The sequence below is a fragment of the Dreissena polymorpha genome, chromosome 1 (assembly GCF_020536995.1).
Source record: "Dreissena polymorpha isolate Duluth1 chromosome 1, UMN_Dpol_1.0, whole genome shotgun sequence".
NCBI lineage: Eukaryota > Metazoa > Mollusca > Bivalvia > Myida > Dreissenidae > Dreissena > Dreissena polymorpha.
Window position 1 is genome coordinate 165,377,853 of NC_068355.1, and position 20,247 is coordinate 165,398,099.

The following is a 20,247-nucleotide window of genomic DNA, read 5'->3' on the forward strand; positions in this document are numbered from 1 at the left end:
TTTTTTATATATCATGGTAAGTAAACTTTCACATATTTAAAGTAAGTAACCAGGAATGGACCATGGCTTCTAGATCTGCTCGTGGTTTTACTTTGAAATCCGAACACTGAGAACAAGCTTTATGACACAAACTCATTTTCAACAATCAAGTGCAACAAATGTCAACTTGGTAGCCGGTTTTTATTTCTTCATCTGGGCATTATTGCTTTACTTGTATATTTTGACACATTCTAATTACATATCCATGAACGCAATTAAGCATAAATATGTTTTGATGGTTTCACCCAACATACCTTTGTAGCCCTAACAGCGTTGTAAGTTTGAATGTAATACATTTTCGCGATGCTATATCCATGTTATAAATTAATATGCTATATGCTTGTTGAGTCGTGGGTATTTTTCACAAAGTTGTTACATCACAACTATGTTAAAAATATATAACTATGAATCATTAACATAATTATAAACCTTTGGTCTTTATATTTGTTATATATTACACTCAATTATTATCTTTCTTTTTTTAAATTATCTTCTCATACCAATGCGATTGGTCTATCTGTTTGTTTGTTCATTTGTCCCCCCATACGTGGTAAATATTAAATGTTTTTTACATACAGTTTCATGCAGACAAACATACATGAAGTATTTTTTTCACCAGTTTGGGAATGGGGCTGGGGTCCTTTGGATTGAAAAAAATTGCGGCGTTGTGACTAAAACTGGAAAATTAGTGTTGTTGTTTTGCCTAAAAATGCCTAAAAGTTGAGAATAAAAATGTTTTCAGTAATATATTTGTTAACTTATATAGCAGGATGGGAGATGAATAAACTTTTGAGATCTAAAAAAAATTAAATTTGTTTTCATAAACCTTCAATTGGAAATTTTAGGTCCCACTTAGGAAAAACTATATACAATTTTTCAATTGGGAATGGGTCCAGATTTTGAAAGAAAAAAAACTTAAATGATTTTAAAGTCCTGTAAACAAGTCCTTTTAAAATAAACAAACATAATCAGTTATTGTAATTAAAGTTTATGGCATTAAAAATTATTGCTTGTTTTATTATTCAACAAAACATTGCTTTGTTTCTTATATTTTCAGATACATTTTACTAAATGGATTCATTGCTAGAAGACAGTGGTGACTTCTTGACAACAGACACCCCAGGAAGGTGTTTGTCATGTTCTGTAAACCACCTGAGCAAGACGGATGGGCATACATTTGGACATCACCATGTCAATATAAAACAATGTGTAAATGGTCATGAACAACATACATACTCCGCTTTTAACTTCCAGTCTTTCCTAACTTTGCAGAAATATCATTGCACAAGTTTAGTGACAGCAAATAGTATTTCAGATTCAAAATCGGCTTTTGAAAAGGATGTTGATATATTTTTGGCAAACGAAACAGCATGGGAAAGGATAAAAAGGACTTATAATTTGGAGTGAGTAGAAATACTTATTATAAGTTCTTTATGGATGGTATAACACTTTTAGATGAAAGTAAAAGGTCATAAAATAAAAATTCTATACATTTTGTTGAAACTTATTGTCATGACAATGTCACATGTTTTAAGCTGATCTGAGCACAATGTGATCACATTTTGTCCGTCATTTGTTTTGTGTTGTCAACTGTCACCTTGTGAAAACTCTTTGGGATCTGATCTATTTTACTTTATGTAAAACTCAATATTTTCTTTGACACTGTTTTCCGTATAACTTTATGCCATCTTCGAAACCTTGTGAATACTCTAAAAGTCATATTTTCACACTTAATGACACTTGCCTAGAATGGTTTCTCTGCTCATTTTGAAAAAATGGTTCAAGTCCATTGAAAAACATGGCCAGCTTGGGGCTTTGCAGTTTTACTTATCTTATATGTATATAGTGAAATACTTTACTAGTAATATTTAAATTTTGTGTCCAATCTTTATGAAACATTCTGGGACCATTTGTTCTAATAATTATATCTAGGCAAATTTCCCAAATGGTTCTGGTTCTAAAAATATAAACACAAAGGGCAGGGGCAGTTTTCCTAATATGGCTATAATAAAACCTTGTGAATATACATGTGTACTCTAAAAGTGGCATGTCTTGAATAATCTTTTTGAAACTTTCCCATAATCTTATTAAAAATTCCCCAGGACCTTTGTTCTAATGATATTCTTTTTGATTTAGAAAATGGTTCGAACAATCAAAAACTTGGTTGGCTGCAGGAAGGGCAGTTTTCTTTATTAGCTATAGTGTAAACTTGTAAACACCTCAGAAGTAAGATTTTGTGTCCAATCTTATGATATCTCGGTCGAGTTTGAAAATGGTTCCGGTCAGTTGAAAAACATGGCTACAGGGGGTAGGGCAGTTTTCCTAATATTGCTGAAGTAAAACATTGCGGACGCTCTAGATGTCACATGTTTTGTCCAATCTGCATTAAACTTACCCAAAGCTTTTGTTCAAATAATATATTGACCAAGTTTGGAAATGGTTTGGGTCAATTGGAAAACATGGCAACCAGCTGGCAAGTCAGTTTTCATGATGTGTTTTCAGTGATTTTATTGCCCAATTGGGAAACGTAGTGGGAAAAATGTGGGTGTAAAACCCTGAAATTGGGAAAAATTGCGTTGTGAAGTCTTCATATTGGGAAATTGGTGTATTTGATTTTTTGCTCCCAAATACTTACTAATTGATAACTAAGTGTTGTAAAGTTGTAAATATTATATTTACTTAGGTTCAAGCTATAGAGCTGCATAGGGAAACTAAATAAATATTGCATTTTATTTTCTATAAAAAAAGGTACTTTATAAAGAAGGAAAACAATCGCTGGTCTATAGTTAAATCTTCTGAACGCTCTGGAAGTAAATTTTTGTCCAATCTTCATGAAACATTAACTAACTGACCATACTAACAGTGAGGTCAGCCACTTGGAGGTCACTGTCACAATGCTTATTACATGAAAACACACAATTTCCATAGAGGGCTTTTACTTGGGATCAAAACTATGCTAGTTAGTCCATAGGTCAAAGGTCAAGGAAACAGGGGCATGCAATACTTATACTAATAGAATCTCTGAACAATATGGATGACTTTTCGGTTCACAATGACATGCATTTTTTTTAAACAATTCTCGTTCATGACTTAATGGAACTGTTTCCAGAGGAGAGGAACTAATTGAAAGTACTCAGCAGAGGAGGAACATCACGAGCGGTTGCAGTACCATCATATGCGCCACATTTGCCTTCAACCTGTACAAAGGGTACCTGGAAGGGCGGGGGGAGTTCAAGAACAAGTACGCCCTCGTGCTCTTCCGTTCACAGGGACAGGCCCAGGTAACAATGGTAGATGTACTTTGGGAAAACTGGGCTTTATGCATGTGCATAAAGTGTCATCCCAGAATAGCCTGTGCAATCTGCACAGGCTAGTCAGGCACCACACATTCTGCTTTCATGGAATTTTTTCTTTCAAGGAAATCTCTTTAAAATTAAAATCCAGTTTAGGCAGAAAGTGTCTTCTCTGATTAGCCTTTGCGAAATGCGCAGGCTAATCTAGAACCACACTTTACGCACATGTTTTAAGCCATGTTTTTCCAGAACATGGTGTTTATAATCATGGCATTATGTCTCGCAATTTCATATGACCTTCTTAACGCAAAATTTGGGTCTTGCAGTCTAGTCAGGAGCTAGACTGTATGCTATAGGCACGTAAAGTTTTAATGTCTCATAGGGGACAGCGTAAGGTCCTTTATTGTACTGAACTGAATTAAAATAGACCTACTCTGAAATGTGCTTCATATTAGGAAAAACAACTAAATTAAAAAGGTTGTACAAACCAAGCTGAGCAACTTTTTTAACCTTTTAAAATCTTGACATTATGCCCCTATCAAAGGAAATGTCCTTTGCACTCGTCCATCAGTCGCATGGATGGTAAAATTCTTGGTTAATAAAATATTATGAGTTTTGTCTTAAATCAATAATCCCTCCTACAAAGATTTTGTACCTGCATGAATGATGTCTTTGACTACTATCAATACACTCACATCACATGGCCTCATTTTGGGCCATTTACATCGACATTCATTCAGACTATTTCAGATGGTCCAAAGTCTTTGTTAATCCAAAATGACGTGTTGCGACTTAATATAAATACCCTGTCCTACAAATTTATATTTTGTACATGGGTGTTATCTATAAACACTATCAACACACCAACATCTCCTGACCTCATTTTGACCTTGACTTTGACCTACTTTTGATCTTAAACTAATTCTGAAGGTCAAAATTATTGTTAAACCCTTTACCACTTAGATACATATATTTATGTATTTGTAGTCCCTTAGACAGTTAAATTTAATTAAAGACCTTTCTTACTAGATTAAAGTTTTAAAGGCATCATTTCCAACCCTTAGTTACTGATGAGCAGCATAAAACCTGAACAGACTGCGAGTTACTCATAACTATATGCAATTTTCACTTTGCTTCTAAGTGGGAAAGGGTTAACCCAGAATGATGTGATTCGTCTAACATAATGCTTCCTATGTAAGGATCATGTCTTTGAGCATGGTTAACATCACCTACTCTCATTTTGAATTTTGCATTGACCATCTTTTTGGCATAATAATTATTGGCTTTTTGAACAACTTTTTTTTTAATAGACATTATTTAATCAATGATCAGCCACAAGTCATTGATCATTATCAACCTTAAGTTTTGAACCAACAGAACCCAAACAAGTTTTTTCCATTTTTCATTGTATTAAATTGCAATGGTATAAGGAACTTAAACAAGTTTTTTTCCATTTTTCATTTTATTAAATTGCAATGGTATAAGGAACCTAAAAAAGTTTTATTCAATTTTTCATTTGATTAAATTGCATTGGTATAAGCTCTTCTATACAATTTATCTTATGCAAACTAGGTGGTAGGTTGTATTGCTGCCAGTTTAAAAAAAAAAATTTCAATATTGATGCAATAAAATCTGATTACATTGTATCTTATGACAATTAGGAAAGTATATATGTGTGTTTGCAGAGAAGGCGCTACAATTATATTGTAAAAACTTCCATGGGATATGGAATAAAGTATACCTGGAAGATGGCAAGAGTGTTTTTGCCAATATTGTAAGTAAATGATTTATTGCTTTTGAAGGGACCTTTTCACACCCCTGATTTGTGTTTTTATGATGCCCCCAATAGGATGGTATATAGCAGTCGGACTATCTGTCAATCCGTCTGTCCATCTGGCATTCTGTTTTCCAGAGGTTTTTACGCAACACTTTCAGATATGGAGCTGATTTTTGGATTTTGGGTCTACATATATGATTAACAGATGATGTGTGATTCTCATTCTGGTCCATTGTTTTTTGGGGAAGTTATGGGCCTTGGACCAAACAATTTTCTCTAAAGTAGCTGCCTTGCGGCTTGAAAAGGCATCAGGGAGAATTGTGTTTCACAAACTCAGGTTTATTTAACTTTCATTGTTGGTGTGAATGTCATTAACACTGTTATTTCATTTTCACCATCCTGTCTATGGATCATTTTAATCAATATTTCAGAGTAATACAGCAGCTACTGGAGGTCTACTGGAACAAGACGACACCCCTTTCCTTCATTGCCTCAGTCGGTGAGGGACTCAATGACTTTGCCATTAAAATTACACTTTATTCATAGTGTTATTTATATTTGTTTAATACAAAAAAGGTCTTACTCTACTTCCTTATGAATATGCATGAATGAGAGTATCAGTTTGTGGACAAAAATACAGATAGGGATCAAATGATGAAATTTGAATACATGTTAAAACTTTGCCACATAAATAAGACTTCACCTATAATATTATTAATATTTTGTTAACTGGAAAAGGGCTTATTTGCGTTTCGTGTGTTTATGACATCTGGTTAAATGAAAATGTAATTGCCACTAGGTATGCTTTGTATAAAGCTAACAAAACTTTGAACAATATTTGCATGAAATCATAATGCCAATACTGGCAGATACGGTTAAGTATCTTCTAAACTACCATGTTCTGCTAACCCTGCTGGCTTTTTCACAGGTAGCGTTGGATTGATGTCCAGCATTGGTATGGATCTCCATGGGATGTTCGCTCGAACTCTCATAGGATCTGCACTGGGGTAAGTAGGACCAGGTATTTAATGCAGTCTGCACTGACTAATCAGGGACAACACTTTCCGCTTGTATGGTATTTTTCGTTTAAAGGAAGTCTATTTTTAATGAAAAATCAATTTAGATGGAAAGTATTGTCCCTGATTAGCCTGTGCAGACTGCAGGATGACACTTTACGCACATGCATCAAGTACCTTCTTCATATTGTGATGCTCATATCTTTTTTAACACCCTATGGAGTAAATGGTAAGTGTTTCCACGCTGATATCCTGCAAATTGACACACTCTAATGAGTACATTCTTGTTGGTTTACATGACATCATTTTAACAGGCATGAAAATTCTCCGTGGATTTGCGGAATTCCGCGGTTTTTATCATCGCCAGGGCCATTGTTTAGATTGATGCAGATCCGATGAGATATTGTGTGTGGGGGGTGGGGGGGGGGGTAGGTCATGTGTCCAGCAATGCAGACAAACAAAATACGATTGCTTCCATGATAAATTGGTTTCCCACTGTTCTGTTAACGGTACCCATATCTAATTATAGATCGACACGGCCATTGCTTCTTAATAAGTCTATCACCTTGGGCGTTTTGCTCTTTCATTTTCTATAGTCTCCTGAATCGTTCTATCCCTCTGGGCACTATTCAACCCGTCAGTGCTTTCGTCAATCTCCGTTTTAAGTACGAAGGTCTTCTGTGGATTTCTACAAGAAGCCGTGTTTTGTAACAAAAGTTATCAATAACTGCCGAAAAGTAATATTATTTAAAACAAGAGCTGTCACCATAGGATGACTTATGCCCCCTATAAATGCTTGATAGAAGTTATGAGCTTTTTTGGAAACCTAAACGCAGATTTCGAAACCTAAACGCGGACCCTAAGTTCAAGGTCAATGTCACAGGGGTCAAAATTTGTGTGCATATGGAAAGGCCTTGTCCGTATACACATGGATACCAGTTTTTTTTTCCTACTTTTTGGGAAGATAGCCCATGGCTTTGGAATTGGGAATTTTATCGGCATTTTCATGAAATTGGGAAAATAAATTCATTAGCCTTTTTTTCCACACAAAATGTCCACTGATTAGTGAAATACTAAATCTTTATAATCATTCAAATTAAAAGCAAAAAGAATCATATAATACTTTGTTAGATGTAATTGAATTAAAATTGAGATAAAATACACATAAGACTTCTTTCTAAAAAAAAAAAAAAAAATTTTTTTTTTTTTTTTTTTTTTTTGCAATTGGGAATTTTTTGCCACATTTTGGGAAAAAAGTATTCTTTTTGGGATTGGGAACATAGCCGAATTTCGGCTATAAAATCGGGCCAAAAAAAACCCTGGATACCAAAATTGAAGGTTATATCTCAAGGGACATAGAAGTTATGAGCATTTTTCAAAACCTAAATGCAGATTTCGAAACCTAAACGCTTACCCTTACTTCAAGGTCACAGGGGTCAAAATTTGTGTGCGTATGGAAAGGCCTTGTCCACATACACATGCATACCAAATATGTAGGTTATATCTCAAGGGACATAGAAGTTATGAGCATTTTTGAAAACCTAAACGCAGATTTCGAAACCTGAACGCGGACCCTAAGTTAAAGGTCAAGGTCACAGGGGTAAAAAAAAATTTGTGCACATAGAAAGGCCTTGTCAAGGGACATAGAAGTTATGAGCATTTTTCGAAACCTAAAAGCAAAGTGTGACAGAAAGACGGACAGTCCGATCACTATATGCCTCCCTTTCTTCAAAAGGGGGCATAAAAAGCGGTTGTCATCGTCAGCCATTTTGTGTCCTCGTCTGCTAGCGTTCAATTTTAACCCCTGTGACCTTGACCTTGAAGTAAGGGTCAGCATTTAGGTTTCGAAATCTGCGTTTAGGTTTCGAAAAATGCTCATAACTTCTATCAAGTGTTTATAGGGACATAAGTCATCCTATGGTGACAGCTTTTGTTTTTTCCTTTTTTTTTATTGTTGAAAGATCGTCTTATAAACTATTGAACATGACCAATTTCCCCATGATGCCTTACGTTACACTGTCAAGCTATCAAATAGTCGAGTGCGCTGTCCTCTGACAGCTCTTGTTCAATAGTATCTTAACCGAGCTACTAAATGGGACCAAAATTGTGTTACTTGGTCATATAAAAGAAAAATGTTGTGAATATTTTAATTCACATTTTCGCCCAATCTCTTTAAAATTAGCTCAGAATATTGTTTATTCTGATGTCTTGGCCGGGTTCACAAATGGTCCAATTTCATTGAAAAACATAACTGGCAAATGGAAGGGAAGTTTCCCTTATATGGCTGTAGTAAAACTTGTGAACTCTCTATTCTAGAATACGCAAAATTGCCCAACTGCTATGAAACTTGCTAAGAACATTTTGTTCTAATTATATAAGCTGAGTTCATAAATTGTTCCTGTTAATTGAAAACATGGTTGTTAGGGGTCTGGGACACTTTTCTTGAATGGCTATAGTAGTGGCTATGTGACTTTGTGAACACACTGGAAGCCACATTATCAGAGGGGGTAATAACATGACAGACAAGGTGGCCACATCCATGCCGAGACAAATATTGTTCGCTGTTTATACCCATTCTAGAATCATTTTAAAAACTCCTCTGAGATATAATTAGAATAATCTAATTATATCGGAGATGAGTTTAAAAATGATTCTAGTTTTTTTGTTGTCGAAACACATGGCACACATAACTTACATGTTATAAGATACCAATCAATTACCAAGACACCTTGGGAATGTACAATTCTTAAAATAACATTCAACTAAGATAAAAGTATTTGCACAATATACTTGAACATTAGAGAAAAAATGGACTAAAATGTTTTATTTTTTATCCCCACGCTTTTTGAAAAAAAGGTGGGGATATTGTGGTGATCTCCGCCGTCCGTCCGTCCGTCCGTCCGTCTGTCCGTCCGTCCGTCTGTCCGTCCGTCCTGGCCACTATCTCCTCCTACACTAAAAGCACTAGAACCTTGAAATTTACACACATGGTAGCTATGAGCATATGTGCGACCCTGCACTATTTGGAATTTTGATCTGACCCCTGGGTCAAAAGTTATAGGGGTTGGGGTGGGGCCGCGTCAGAAATTATCACTCATTTTTTTAGGTTATTTTACATTTACTTCTTTATTTCTACACCGATTCACTTCAAATTGATACTGGACCTCACCTATGACAATACGGTCAATCTCAACCATGCATGGCCCCATTCCCAACCCTGGGGCGCCCCGCCCACATAGGCCACACCCACCAAAAATTTCCATTTACTATAATTTTTTCATTTCTACACGGATTCACTTCAAATTGATACTGAACTTTTGTTATGACATTAGGGTCAATCTCAACTATGCATGGCCCCAATCCCAACCCTGGGGCGCCCGCCCACATAGGCCACACCCACCAAAAAATTCCATTTACTATAATTTTTTCATTTCTACACGGATTCACTTCAAATTGATACTGAACTTCTCTTATGACATTAGGGTCAATCTCAACTATGCATGGCCCCATAACCAACCCTGGGGCCCCGCCCACATAGACCACACCCACCCAAAATTGCCTTTACTATAATTTCTTCATTTCTACACCGATTCACTTCAAATTGATATTGAACTTCTCTTATGACAATACAGTCAATCTCAACTATGCATGGCCCCATTACCAACCCTGGGGCGCCCCGCCCACATAGACCACACCCACCCAAAATTGCCTTTTACTATAATTTCTTCATTTCTACACCGATTCACTTCAAATTGATACTGAACCTCTCTTATGACAATACGGTCAATCTCAACTATGCATGGCCCCATTACCAACCCTGGGGCGCCCTACCCACATATGTCACACCCACCCAAAATTGCCTTTTACTATAACTTCTTCATTTCTACACCAATTCACTTCTAATTGATGATGAACTTCTCTTATGACAATACGGTCAATCTCAGCTATGCATGGCCCCATTACCAACCCTGGGGCACACCTAGGTCAAACATTCGGCGTGGGGATACGCGTCGGCCTCTGCCGCGCCATTTCTAGTTTCTTATGTGGCCTTGTCTTGGCTAAGGATAATTTTTATCCAGGGTAAATGTTTTCTTAAGCCTCCTTGGCTATGATAAGGTTTTAAAGCTCCATAAACACTCAAAATCAAAGAATATTTTGAAAATATTTCTTACAATTAAGTTAACCCATAAAAAGTCAGTGTTCCTTTGAGAAATAGCCAAAATTTCTACGCTAGAAGTGGTATGGTAACATAGATTTAAAGAGATAGAAAATGCTTGTTTTTATTCCTTGTGGGACTATATATTCGATGTGAACACTTATTAGCAAAAGCGGGATTGTCTTTGGGAACCGTCAGAAGCATAATGAGCACTATGTCATGCTTCCAACGCTGCCCTAGGCCAATCTCATGTTCCTTTGTAAATTTTCGGATATGGTCGCAGGAAATTCACTCTAAATATCACACAAGAAATAAAACGAGCATTTCACATCTCGTTAAGTCCATGCAGTGTTCTGCCATGGATGCGCCCTTGCGTCATTGGCGCAAAAATAATAGATTTGTCCCCACCTGTTTTCCGTATATGGGTCAGCGAGCACACAGGAATTAGTAATAAAAACTAATCAATTCAATTGGTAAGTCGTTAAAGTAATCGAGTGAGTGTGTAATCAAAACAAATTATTTCATTGGACTTGACATCATTTTGCAGCCCACGGTAAATTTACTTTAATAACACTTCATTGCATTGGTAAGTTGAGATTGTAACAACCAATCAAAATGGCGGAAAGTGACTGGCCGAAGAAAACAAAATCCATTTTAGTTTTTGTCCTCCGGCAAGTAAAATTAGAAAATATGACGATAATAATAACAACACCCCAACAGAGTCTTCCCAAGTCCCAACATCGTTTAGCAATGACAAAAAAGTCTACCCCTTGCCCTAAACATAGGTTCCAAGCAAATTGGCTTCGAAAATTGTCTTGGTCACTGCTTGACAACAACAAAATGACATACACTTTGTGCATAAAGCACCAAACAAAACGCCTTTACTATCGTTAATTCTAATTATCAAACAAGTACTTTGACACGCAATGCTGAGTTCAATGACCATAAATCTGTTGAAAGTTTTGTAAATATGTTGACTATTGTTTGACAGTTTTAAAAAGTTTTTAAAATATTCATGGTTGAATTAGAATGTTACGTCCTGTGGACTTGCTGTAAGAAGAAAACAAGCAAATTTAAGAGTGCAATTAAAATATAATTAGTTTCTGAAAATTAAATTCTGCTACAAATATATTTCTCTGTCCCCATATTTTTCCTTTTTGTCCCCACTTTTTTTACCCTAAAGGGTCCCTGTCCCCAACAGTAAAAATTCACTGTAGAACACTGCCATGTTACCAGACCAGATATAACGTTGAAATTTTGGCTATTGCTAAAAGGAACACTTCATTTTTTGAAATATTGTACAAAATATTTGTTGAGTTTGAGCGTTTATGGGGCTTTAATTATACCCCCACAAACGAAGTTTAGGGGGGTATATAGGAGTAAACTTGTCTGTTGGTCGGTCAGTCGGTCTGTCTGTCGGTCCGTATTAAGTGTCGGCTCTCTAATTCAAGTAGTTTTCATCCGATCTTCACCAAACTTGGTCATAAGTTGTATCTACATGATGTCTAGGCCAAGTTCGAACATGGGCCTTGCCAGGTCAAAAACAAGGTCATGGGGTCACTTAGTGCGTTTAAACATTCGGCATGTTGTCCGCTCTCTAATTCAAGTAGTTTACATCCGATCTTCACCAAACTTGGTCAGAAGTTGTATCTAGATGATGTCTAGGCCAAGTTCGAACATGGGCCTTGCCAGGTCAAAAACGAGGTCACATGGACACTGAGTGCGTTTTAAACATTCAGCATGTTGTCCGCTCTCTAATTCAAGTAGTTTTAATCCGATCTTCACCAAACTAGGTCAGAAGTTGTATCTACTTGATGTCTAGGCCAAGTTTGAACATGGGCCTTGCCGGGTCAAAAACTAGGTCACGGGGTCACTTAGTGCGTTTTAAACATTCAGCATGTTGTCTGCTCTCTTATTCAAGTAGTTTTAATCCGATCTTCACCAAACTTGGTCAGAAGTTGTATCTACATGATGTCTAGGCCAAGTTCAAACATGGGCCCTGCCGGGTCAAAAACTAGGTCACGGGGTCACTAAGTGCGTTTTAAACATTCAGCATGTTGTCCGCTCTCTAATTCAAGTAGTTTTCATCTGATCTTCACCAAGCTTGGTCAGAAGTTGTATCTAGATGATCTTAAGGCCAAGTTCGAACATGGGCTTTGCCGGGTCAAAAACTAGGTCACGGGGTCTTTTCGTGCGTTTTTTAACATTCAGCATGGTGTCCTCTCTCTTATTCAAGTAGTTTTCATCTGATCTTCACCAAACTTGGTCAGAAGTTTTATCTAGATGATCTGAAGGCCAAGTTCGAACATGGGCCATGCCAGATCAAAAACTACGTCACAGGGCCACTTAAAACGTTTTAAACAATAAGCATGGTGTCCGCTCTCTATTTCAAGTAGTTTAAATCTGATCTTCACCACACTTGGTCAGAAGTTGTAACTAGATGATGTGCAGGTCAAGTTCGAACATGGGCCATGCCAGGTCAAAAACTAGGTCATGGGGTCACTTAGTGTGTTTTAAATCTCACCATGTTGTCCGCTCTCCAATTCAAGTAGTTTTTATCCAATCTTCATCAAAATTGGTCAGAAGTTGTATCTTGATAATGTCTAGGGCAAGTTTGGATACGGGTCATGCCTGGTAAAAAACAAGGTCACGGGGTCACTTAGTGGTTTTAAACATCACAATGTTTTCCGCTCTCTTATTCAAGTAGTTTTCATCCAATCTTCACCGAACTTGGTCAGAAGTTGTATCTAGATGATGTCTAGGTCAAGTTTGAATATGGGTCATGCCGGGTCAAAAACTAGGTCATGGGGTATCTTAAGGCATTTTAAACCTCACCATGTTGTCCGCTCTCTAATTCAAGTAGTTTTCATCCAATCCTCACCAAACTTGGTCACAAGTTTTATCTAAATGATCTCTAGGACAAGTTTGAACATGGGCCATTCCGGACCTAAAACTAGGTCACGGGGTCACTTAGTGCATTTTTTAACATTCAGCATGGTGTCAGCTCTCTAATTTAAGTAGTTTTCATCCAATCTTCACCAAACTTGGTCAAAAGTTTTATGGAGATGATCTTAAGGCCAAGTTAGAACATGGGCCTTTCTGGGTTAAAAACTAGGTCAAGGGGTCACTAAGTGCGTTTTAAAAATTGAGCATGGTGTCCGCTGTTTTTTGCGAAGACGACATGCAAAATATTATGTGTCAATGCGGCATGTGGGGGTATTTGTCACGTCTGTGACAAAGCTCTAGTTATGGTTTTGGTTTTCTTTTATATCCTACGATAGGCAAAGGATAATCATTTACCAAGGGTTAAGGTTTTCTTTTATGGCCTCACTAAATAAATGTACCATGATTCAACTATTGTTTTCTACAATCCTAAGCTAAAGTTTGATATTTTGTAACAAATGTTAATTATAGCCGCTTGAAGAACTGATGGACCTTGTATCTTTATTGTTGAGAAATTTCAGTGTGGTGGGAAGATTACTATAGAAGACTCTGTCCCTATTTATCCCTGTCAAAGGCGGAGGGATGTAGTTTTTGCTTGTCAGTCAGTAAGTCCATCCGTCTGTAACAACCTTTTAATCTTTGCGGGGCGATATCAATTCAACGAATTTGCTTGTTTTATTTGCATGTCTGTGGAATACTATGGAATACTTATGTTTCAATTTTGAATTTTAGGACTGTGGAATATTTGCTGACGTCCTTAAGGTAGCGCACCCCTAATGGGCACATATCCAAATATAATCTAATTAATTATTTTTCTTTATCAGCATCATTTCACTGAACTATTTGCAAATTTGTAGGTAGACTTTCCATGCTTAAAAAAAAAAATATACCGATTTTTTCAAAACCACCCCCACGCTCGGCTTTTGTCCCATTTATTTTCACTCCTGGGGTATATAAAAGTTCCATAATTCATTCAAATTTCCTAATATGGGCATGCAGTTGGTGTGTACAGATGCAGTAAAGGTGTTTAAAGTTTAAACAAGATGAAATAAGTATTCTTTTACCCACATTTATTTTTTACAAATTTTTATCTATGGAAGAGCGCCATGAAATGTATGTGATTTCAGCAAAGTAAAAATTGGGTCGGTTAAAAACAAAGTGTCATAAAATTCAAAATAGTATCATAAAAGTTATATTTGAAACGTAGTTTTTTATAGAAACACTATATGCAGCAAATATACCAAGAAATAGACAGATTTACCGTTTACTTTTTGAAATAAAAATTAAAATGCAACATGCATCATTCATATTTTCAGCAGTTAATCACCCAATTTAGCCACAACGTTGTTTTAATTTTAAAAATTGAAGGATGTGCATAAAAATTTCAACATATTTAACAATAAACATAGCTTATATGCTGTATTGAATCAAATTACGTTACAAAAGAAATAAAACGCGTCGCAAAAAGTATGCAATGTCGGCAGGATTCGAACCTGCGCGGGAAGATACCAAAAGATTTGTTGTCCATCGCCTTAACCACTCAGCTGCGACTACTACACATTTGTGCAACCTTTAATTATATATCCATGAGTTAACAGGTAAAAAGGCTCGTCGATCTTTGAAGAAATTGCAAAATTGTATTTTTTTTAGATGATATTTGGATCAAAGTCAATATTTATTGTGAAAATAATGTATTCTAAAGGAATTACGTAAACATATATCAAAATTCGAAGTTTGAAAAAAATAAAATGCATTTCTCGGAAATAACCGATCATTGAAGATCGGCAATGATCGTAAAATAAATCACGGGAAATCATTGGGGGTGCGCTACCTTAATTTGAAGTTAAGTGCTGGCGGAGGCTTATTATGGTATACTTGGGCCCCAATTTTGAATGGAAGGGCTTTGTGAGTTTTACTATGGAATATTTATGCCCTGTTTTAAACTGAAGGGCTGTGGCAGATTTACTATAGAAGCCTTATGTTCCTTTTTTCATTTGCAGGGCAATCGGAGGTTTACTATGGACAGGGATGTCAGTAATGGCAGGCCAGACCCAGGAAGAGTTGAATAGACAGAATGTGGAGAAGTTTTTAATATTTCACCAGTGAGTAGCCCACAGCTGGACACATGCTTCAAATAAATACCCACAATCAAAATCAACAAATATTTTGTAAAATATTTCTTAAAATAAAGTTAAACTATAAACAATCGTAAATGTTTGGATATCATTGCGGGAAATTCACACACAAAAACAAACAAGCATTTTGTATCTCGTTAAATTCATTTTACCAGACCATATCTTGCGTTGAAATTTGGCTATTGCTGTAAGGAACAATGACTAATTTTGTAAAGTTTGTTAAGTTTATTTTATGAATTATTAGTTGATTTTGAGTGTTTATGGGGCTTAATAGATTTAGTTCCAAAATGATTATGCTTCCAGCATCTACAGATGTTTTGAGGCAATTTGGCCCGACTGTTTTCTGTCCATCCTTCAGTATGAAGTTAAACCCAAATGATGCGTTTCATCTAATATGGATACCACTTTATGCAAAGCTTTGACACTTTAATACATTTTATCTATGTACATTATCAACACACCCATATCACATTACCTTATTTTGGCCTGTATAATGATCTATTTTCCAACTAAGACTAATTCCTACAGTCCAAATTATTGGTGAACCCAATAGCAGTTCATCATTACATCAATAATGCTTTCCACAAAGCTTAGATACTTGCATGAATTATAGATCTCACCTTGAAATTCACCTACTTTTAGACTTATTCAGAAGGTACAAATACTTTGTTAACCCTAAACGACGCCTTTTGTCTTGTGTCTATACCTTTTGCTACAGAGCATTGCTATTTGCATGGATGTTATCTATAAACACTATCAATACACCCACATCACATGACCTCATTCTTACCTTGACATTGACCTTTGTCAGATGTTCGTCTTGAACACTATAAGCCACATGTATGTCTCAATCAGGATAAAACATGGTTAGATGGTTTATGTTGGCTATGAAAATGACACGTTTCAATCAGGTTCAAGCGGGGGTCAAAAACTAGGTCACAAGTATTCAACTATTTGTGTTTTAACACACGAGGTGAGCACCACAGGGCCATCATCTCCCTCTTGTTTTTGTAAAAAAAATGTCTAATTTTGCCCAATTAAAAAACTGGACATGTTCTCAGAGCTTGTTCAGATCAGAAAGTTGTGTGAACTGTGCACAATGGATATATTTTCAAACCCTTGCTATTCTGTGATTGAATGTCCCTGAGAGGAATCAGATCCTTATGTCTAGGTGACAAATCAAGCCATGGTCAAGGTGATAAATCAAGCCATGGTCAATACATTGTCTGTAGTTCAATTTTGTCCAACAGCGATGGATAAGTAAGTTACCTGGCAAAAGTTACAAGCATACTGAGAAAAATTGTCACATGCGAGAGCCCAATCACTTAGTGGTAGGTCAAGGTCTCATTCTGAGGTCAAAGGTCAGTTATAGAGAAAATCAATGCTTTGATAGCAAATGACCAACCTTCACCTCAAAGAAGTTTTTATTACATGATGTATCTTTGTTACAATTACACGTGTGTTATTTCGAAGCAAGGGCTTGAAAATGAGGATCCTATAAACAACAGTAATTGGGCTTCAGGGTATGTGTTCACACTAGGTTAACAACAGGATCAATAGATTTGTTGTCCATTTATGAGCCTGACTGTACTTTTCTCCCAGATAAGCCTGTGAAGTCTGCACGGGCTAATCAGGAATTTCACTTTCTGCTCTAATGGCATTTTTGGTGTTGAGGAATTTTTTTTATAGCAAAAATCCAGTGTAGGAGGCAAGTTTCATCCCATATTACTATAATTAGCCTGTGCAAACTACACATACTAATCTGGGATGACACTTTATGCACATGAATTAAGCCTGGTTATTTGCAGAGCAAGGTTCATTCCAGCTTCTTTAACCTGAATTTTTGTGTTTTATTTTTTTGTTTGAAAGCTTAAGTCGGCTTCTAAAGTTGTAATGCCCCAATCAAAAAATAAATCTGGTCATGTTGATGTTTTACGATGGCTCTGTGCTAAATGAATAAATATTATTTATTCTGGTATGAGTGCAAACCTAAATGTGTGCTTTTTCAGTTGGCACGATGTTGGTTCGAAGCAATTTCTGCATTTTATATTGGTTGTGTTGCAGTAGAATACTTGGAGCTTTAAGCAAATGAAAACAAAACTAGGAGACAAAGTCTTAACTAGATACTAGTTAAATAATGTTTGCTCATGATAACCAGGGTCAACTGTTTTATAAATCATTTAATGACCAGTTATGCAGAAACTTTACTACACCTTTCAATTCCATAAATCTTTTATCTTTCAGAAATATGGCCGAGGGAAAAAGCTTATTTGTGCCAGAAGTGAAAGAAGAAAAAGACAAATGATAAAAATATGATGCTTGTTGTTTAATGAATTTTTATAAATAAGCCTGGCTTTGGAAAGTTGGGCTAAACAAATGTGCAAACAATGTCCCTGAAGATTATCCTATGCAGTTCACACAAGCTTATCAGGGAAAAATGTTACGTTTTAATTGTAGTTTTCGATAAAAGGAAGTCTCTTCCTCGAGAATATCCAGTTTAGGCGGACTGCTCAGGCTAATCTGGGAAGACATTTTACGAACATGCATTAGACACCATTTTCTCTGAGCAAGGCTGAAATAAATAAAATTAATGAAAAAAATTCCAGACTTATTATGCATTATTGGTGTATTGTCTACTTAACTTGGTTTGTAACATCAATTGTCACCCAGCTGTAAAAAGTTACTGGTGGGTTAATGGTCCATCAGCCAAACAATTCATAGGCCTTTCAAAATTTTGTTGATGGCAAAAAATAGTATTAATTTTTCTTATGGCAAACCTTGTGTTTCTCAAAATTAAATTACAACTAGTTGAAAAAAATTACTTTTGCTGTCATACAAAAGTCACACATTACAATGACCAAACTTTCTCAAATTTGAAATGTGAACAATTCAGTTTTTACCATATTAAAAGTTTCAAAATGATTCACTATGGCTTCAACCGAATCAACCAACTTTTTTGGAAATTTTCTTTTTTTGTCTGGAAACTTTTTATTTCTGTTTCTGTTTTGTAAGAAACTTTTTCCTATCAAACACCTCATCAGTCGACTATAAATATCAAATGTTGTTGTTGTTATTGCAAGCAAAAACAAGGGACTAAATTGTCACAAAACCAGGTTTTCAATTTGAAAAAAAAAGTCTGATAAAGGGAGACAACTCAAAGTGAACTGATTGTTTATAATTAACCCCCTTTGTTTCAAAATAAATATATTTTTAGTCGTGCTGACCTTGACCTTGGAGATATTGACGTAATTCTTTTGTGCGACACACTGTCCATTGATGGTGAACAAATATGCCAAATTATTTTAAAATCTCACAATGAATGACATAGTTATGGCCCCGACAAGCTCATTTATGGCCATTTTTGACCTTTGAACTCAAAGTGTGACCTTGACCTTTGAGATATCGACGTTATCCTTTTCGCGACACACCGTCTAATGATGGTAAACAAATGTGCCAAATGATTTTAAAATCTCACGACAAAGTTATGGCCCGGACAAGCTTGTTCTGCCCGCCTGCCGACATTCACCAATCTAATAAACAGTTTTTTCCTCCGGAAATTGTTAATCCCAGTTTATCATCACATTATAACGTGTATCATTATTAATACCAGTGTATAATCATATTTACACTGTGCACATCATTTCTCAATAAACATTATGATGCAGCAAAGAGTAACGATACGCATTGGACCTTCAAAAATGTTTAATAAGTGATAGAAAACAATAGAGCATCAACAAGTAAAGCATACATAAGCATGAATCTTACGTAACTTCAATAAATAAACATACATTATTGTAAGAAAAACCATCTTACACTGCTTTGTTTTTTTATATCTGTAACAACAATATAAATATATATCAATATATGAAGTCAAACAATTAAGATATCATGTCTATACCCACATGTGATAGATAAAGCACATTTTAAATGTAACATGTTTGCGTAGTTATTTGAAAAGTCTGTAAGGCTATATTTAATAATGAATATATTCAGGTCAAGTGCTGCACACCATAATCATTCCTCTTTACAACTTTCTAGGAATCCGATCCATAAGTGCAGATAATTGATGACAAGTGATGTATTACCGGTACATACTTCAAACCTTTGTCAAGCATTTGCGTAATTTAGAGCTGTTGAATGTGTAAATTAATCTTGACAAATGTGTTGTGTTGTGTGAAAATTGGGCATAATGCATGTGCGTAAAGTGTCATCCCAGATTAGCCTGTGCAGTCCGCACAGACTAATCAGGGACGACACTTTCCGCTTTAATGACATTTTTTGTTTAATTGAAGTCTCTTCTTAGCAAAAATCAAATTTAGGCGTAAAGTGTTGTCCCTGATTAGCCTGTGTGGACTGCACAGGCTAATCTAAGACGATACTTTACGCACATGTATTATGCCCACTTTTCCCAAAGTGCGGCACATATTGTGGGATGAGTATACATACATGTATTAGGCTGTTCTGTTATCTCAGTTATTCTATACCACAGAACACTGACAACTCCCAAGATTGGGATAATCACTATTACAGAGTGGTAAAATTAAGGTCTAAAAGAATTAAAATACCATTATTGTTTGATCACAGCCATAGCTGTTACTGACTACAGATTAATATATTTTATATAAAAAAGTAAGTATATCTTGACCTATAACTGGAGTATTGGCATCATACAAGTTAAAACAATTGAAACATGTCATGAATAAGCAGAGCTTTTTTTAATTTGAAATATAGTACAATTTGAATATTGAACTAATGGTATAACGAAAAACCAACAACAAAAAACGGAATATAAAGCTTCATTTAAATAAAACAAAATTAAAGATATATGCATGCAAATTGCTTTGGGAATTAAAATATAAAAAAAATTGTTTGTAGTTATGCATGACTG

At 35.8% G+C, this 20,247-nt stretch overlaps 1 protein-coding gene across 2 annotated transcripts; it reads left to right on the forward strand.

Annotated features, from left to right (window-relative positions):
• The first annotated feature begins 29 nt into the window (after positions 1-29).
• On the forward strand, positions 30-17,961 carry LOC127859475 (uncharacterized). 2 transcript variants are annotated; one of them, XM_052396875.1, is made up of 8 exons: positions 30-169; positions 1,097-1,442; positions 3,149-3,320; positions 5,018-5,106; positions 5,541-5,608; positions 6,038-6,116; positions 15,225-15,326; positions 17,604-17,961. In XM_052396875.1, the coding sequence occupies exons 2-8, from the start codon at positions 1,111-1,113 to the stop codon at positions 17,662-17,664; spliced, it is 903 nt and encodes a 300-aa protein (XP_052252835.1). In that variant the 5' UTR covers positions 30-169; positions 1,097-1,110; the 3' UTR covers positions 17,665-17,961. The 2 variants fall into 2 exon arrangements, with proteins under 2 accessions (XP_052252835.1, XP_052252847.1); XM_052396887.1 differs by having other exon boundaries at positions 166-314.
• The last annotated feature ends 2,286 nt before the right edge of the window (positions 17,962-20,247 follow it).

Coding starts and splice junctions, on each gene's coding strand:
- LOC127859475 (XM_052396875.1), top strand. CDS start 1,111: ATGGATTCATTGCTAGAAGACAGTGGTGACTTCTTGACAACAGACACC. Junction 3,321..5,017: donor GTTCACAGGGACAGGCCCAG/GTAACAATGGTA, acceptor GTGTGTTTGCAG/AGAAGGCGCTACAATTATAT. Junction 6,117..15,224: donor CTCATAGGATCTGCACTGGG/GTAAGTAGGACC, acceptor TTTCATTTGCAG/GGCAATCGGAGGTTTACTAT.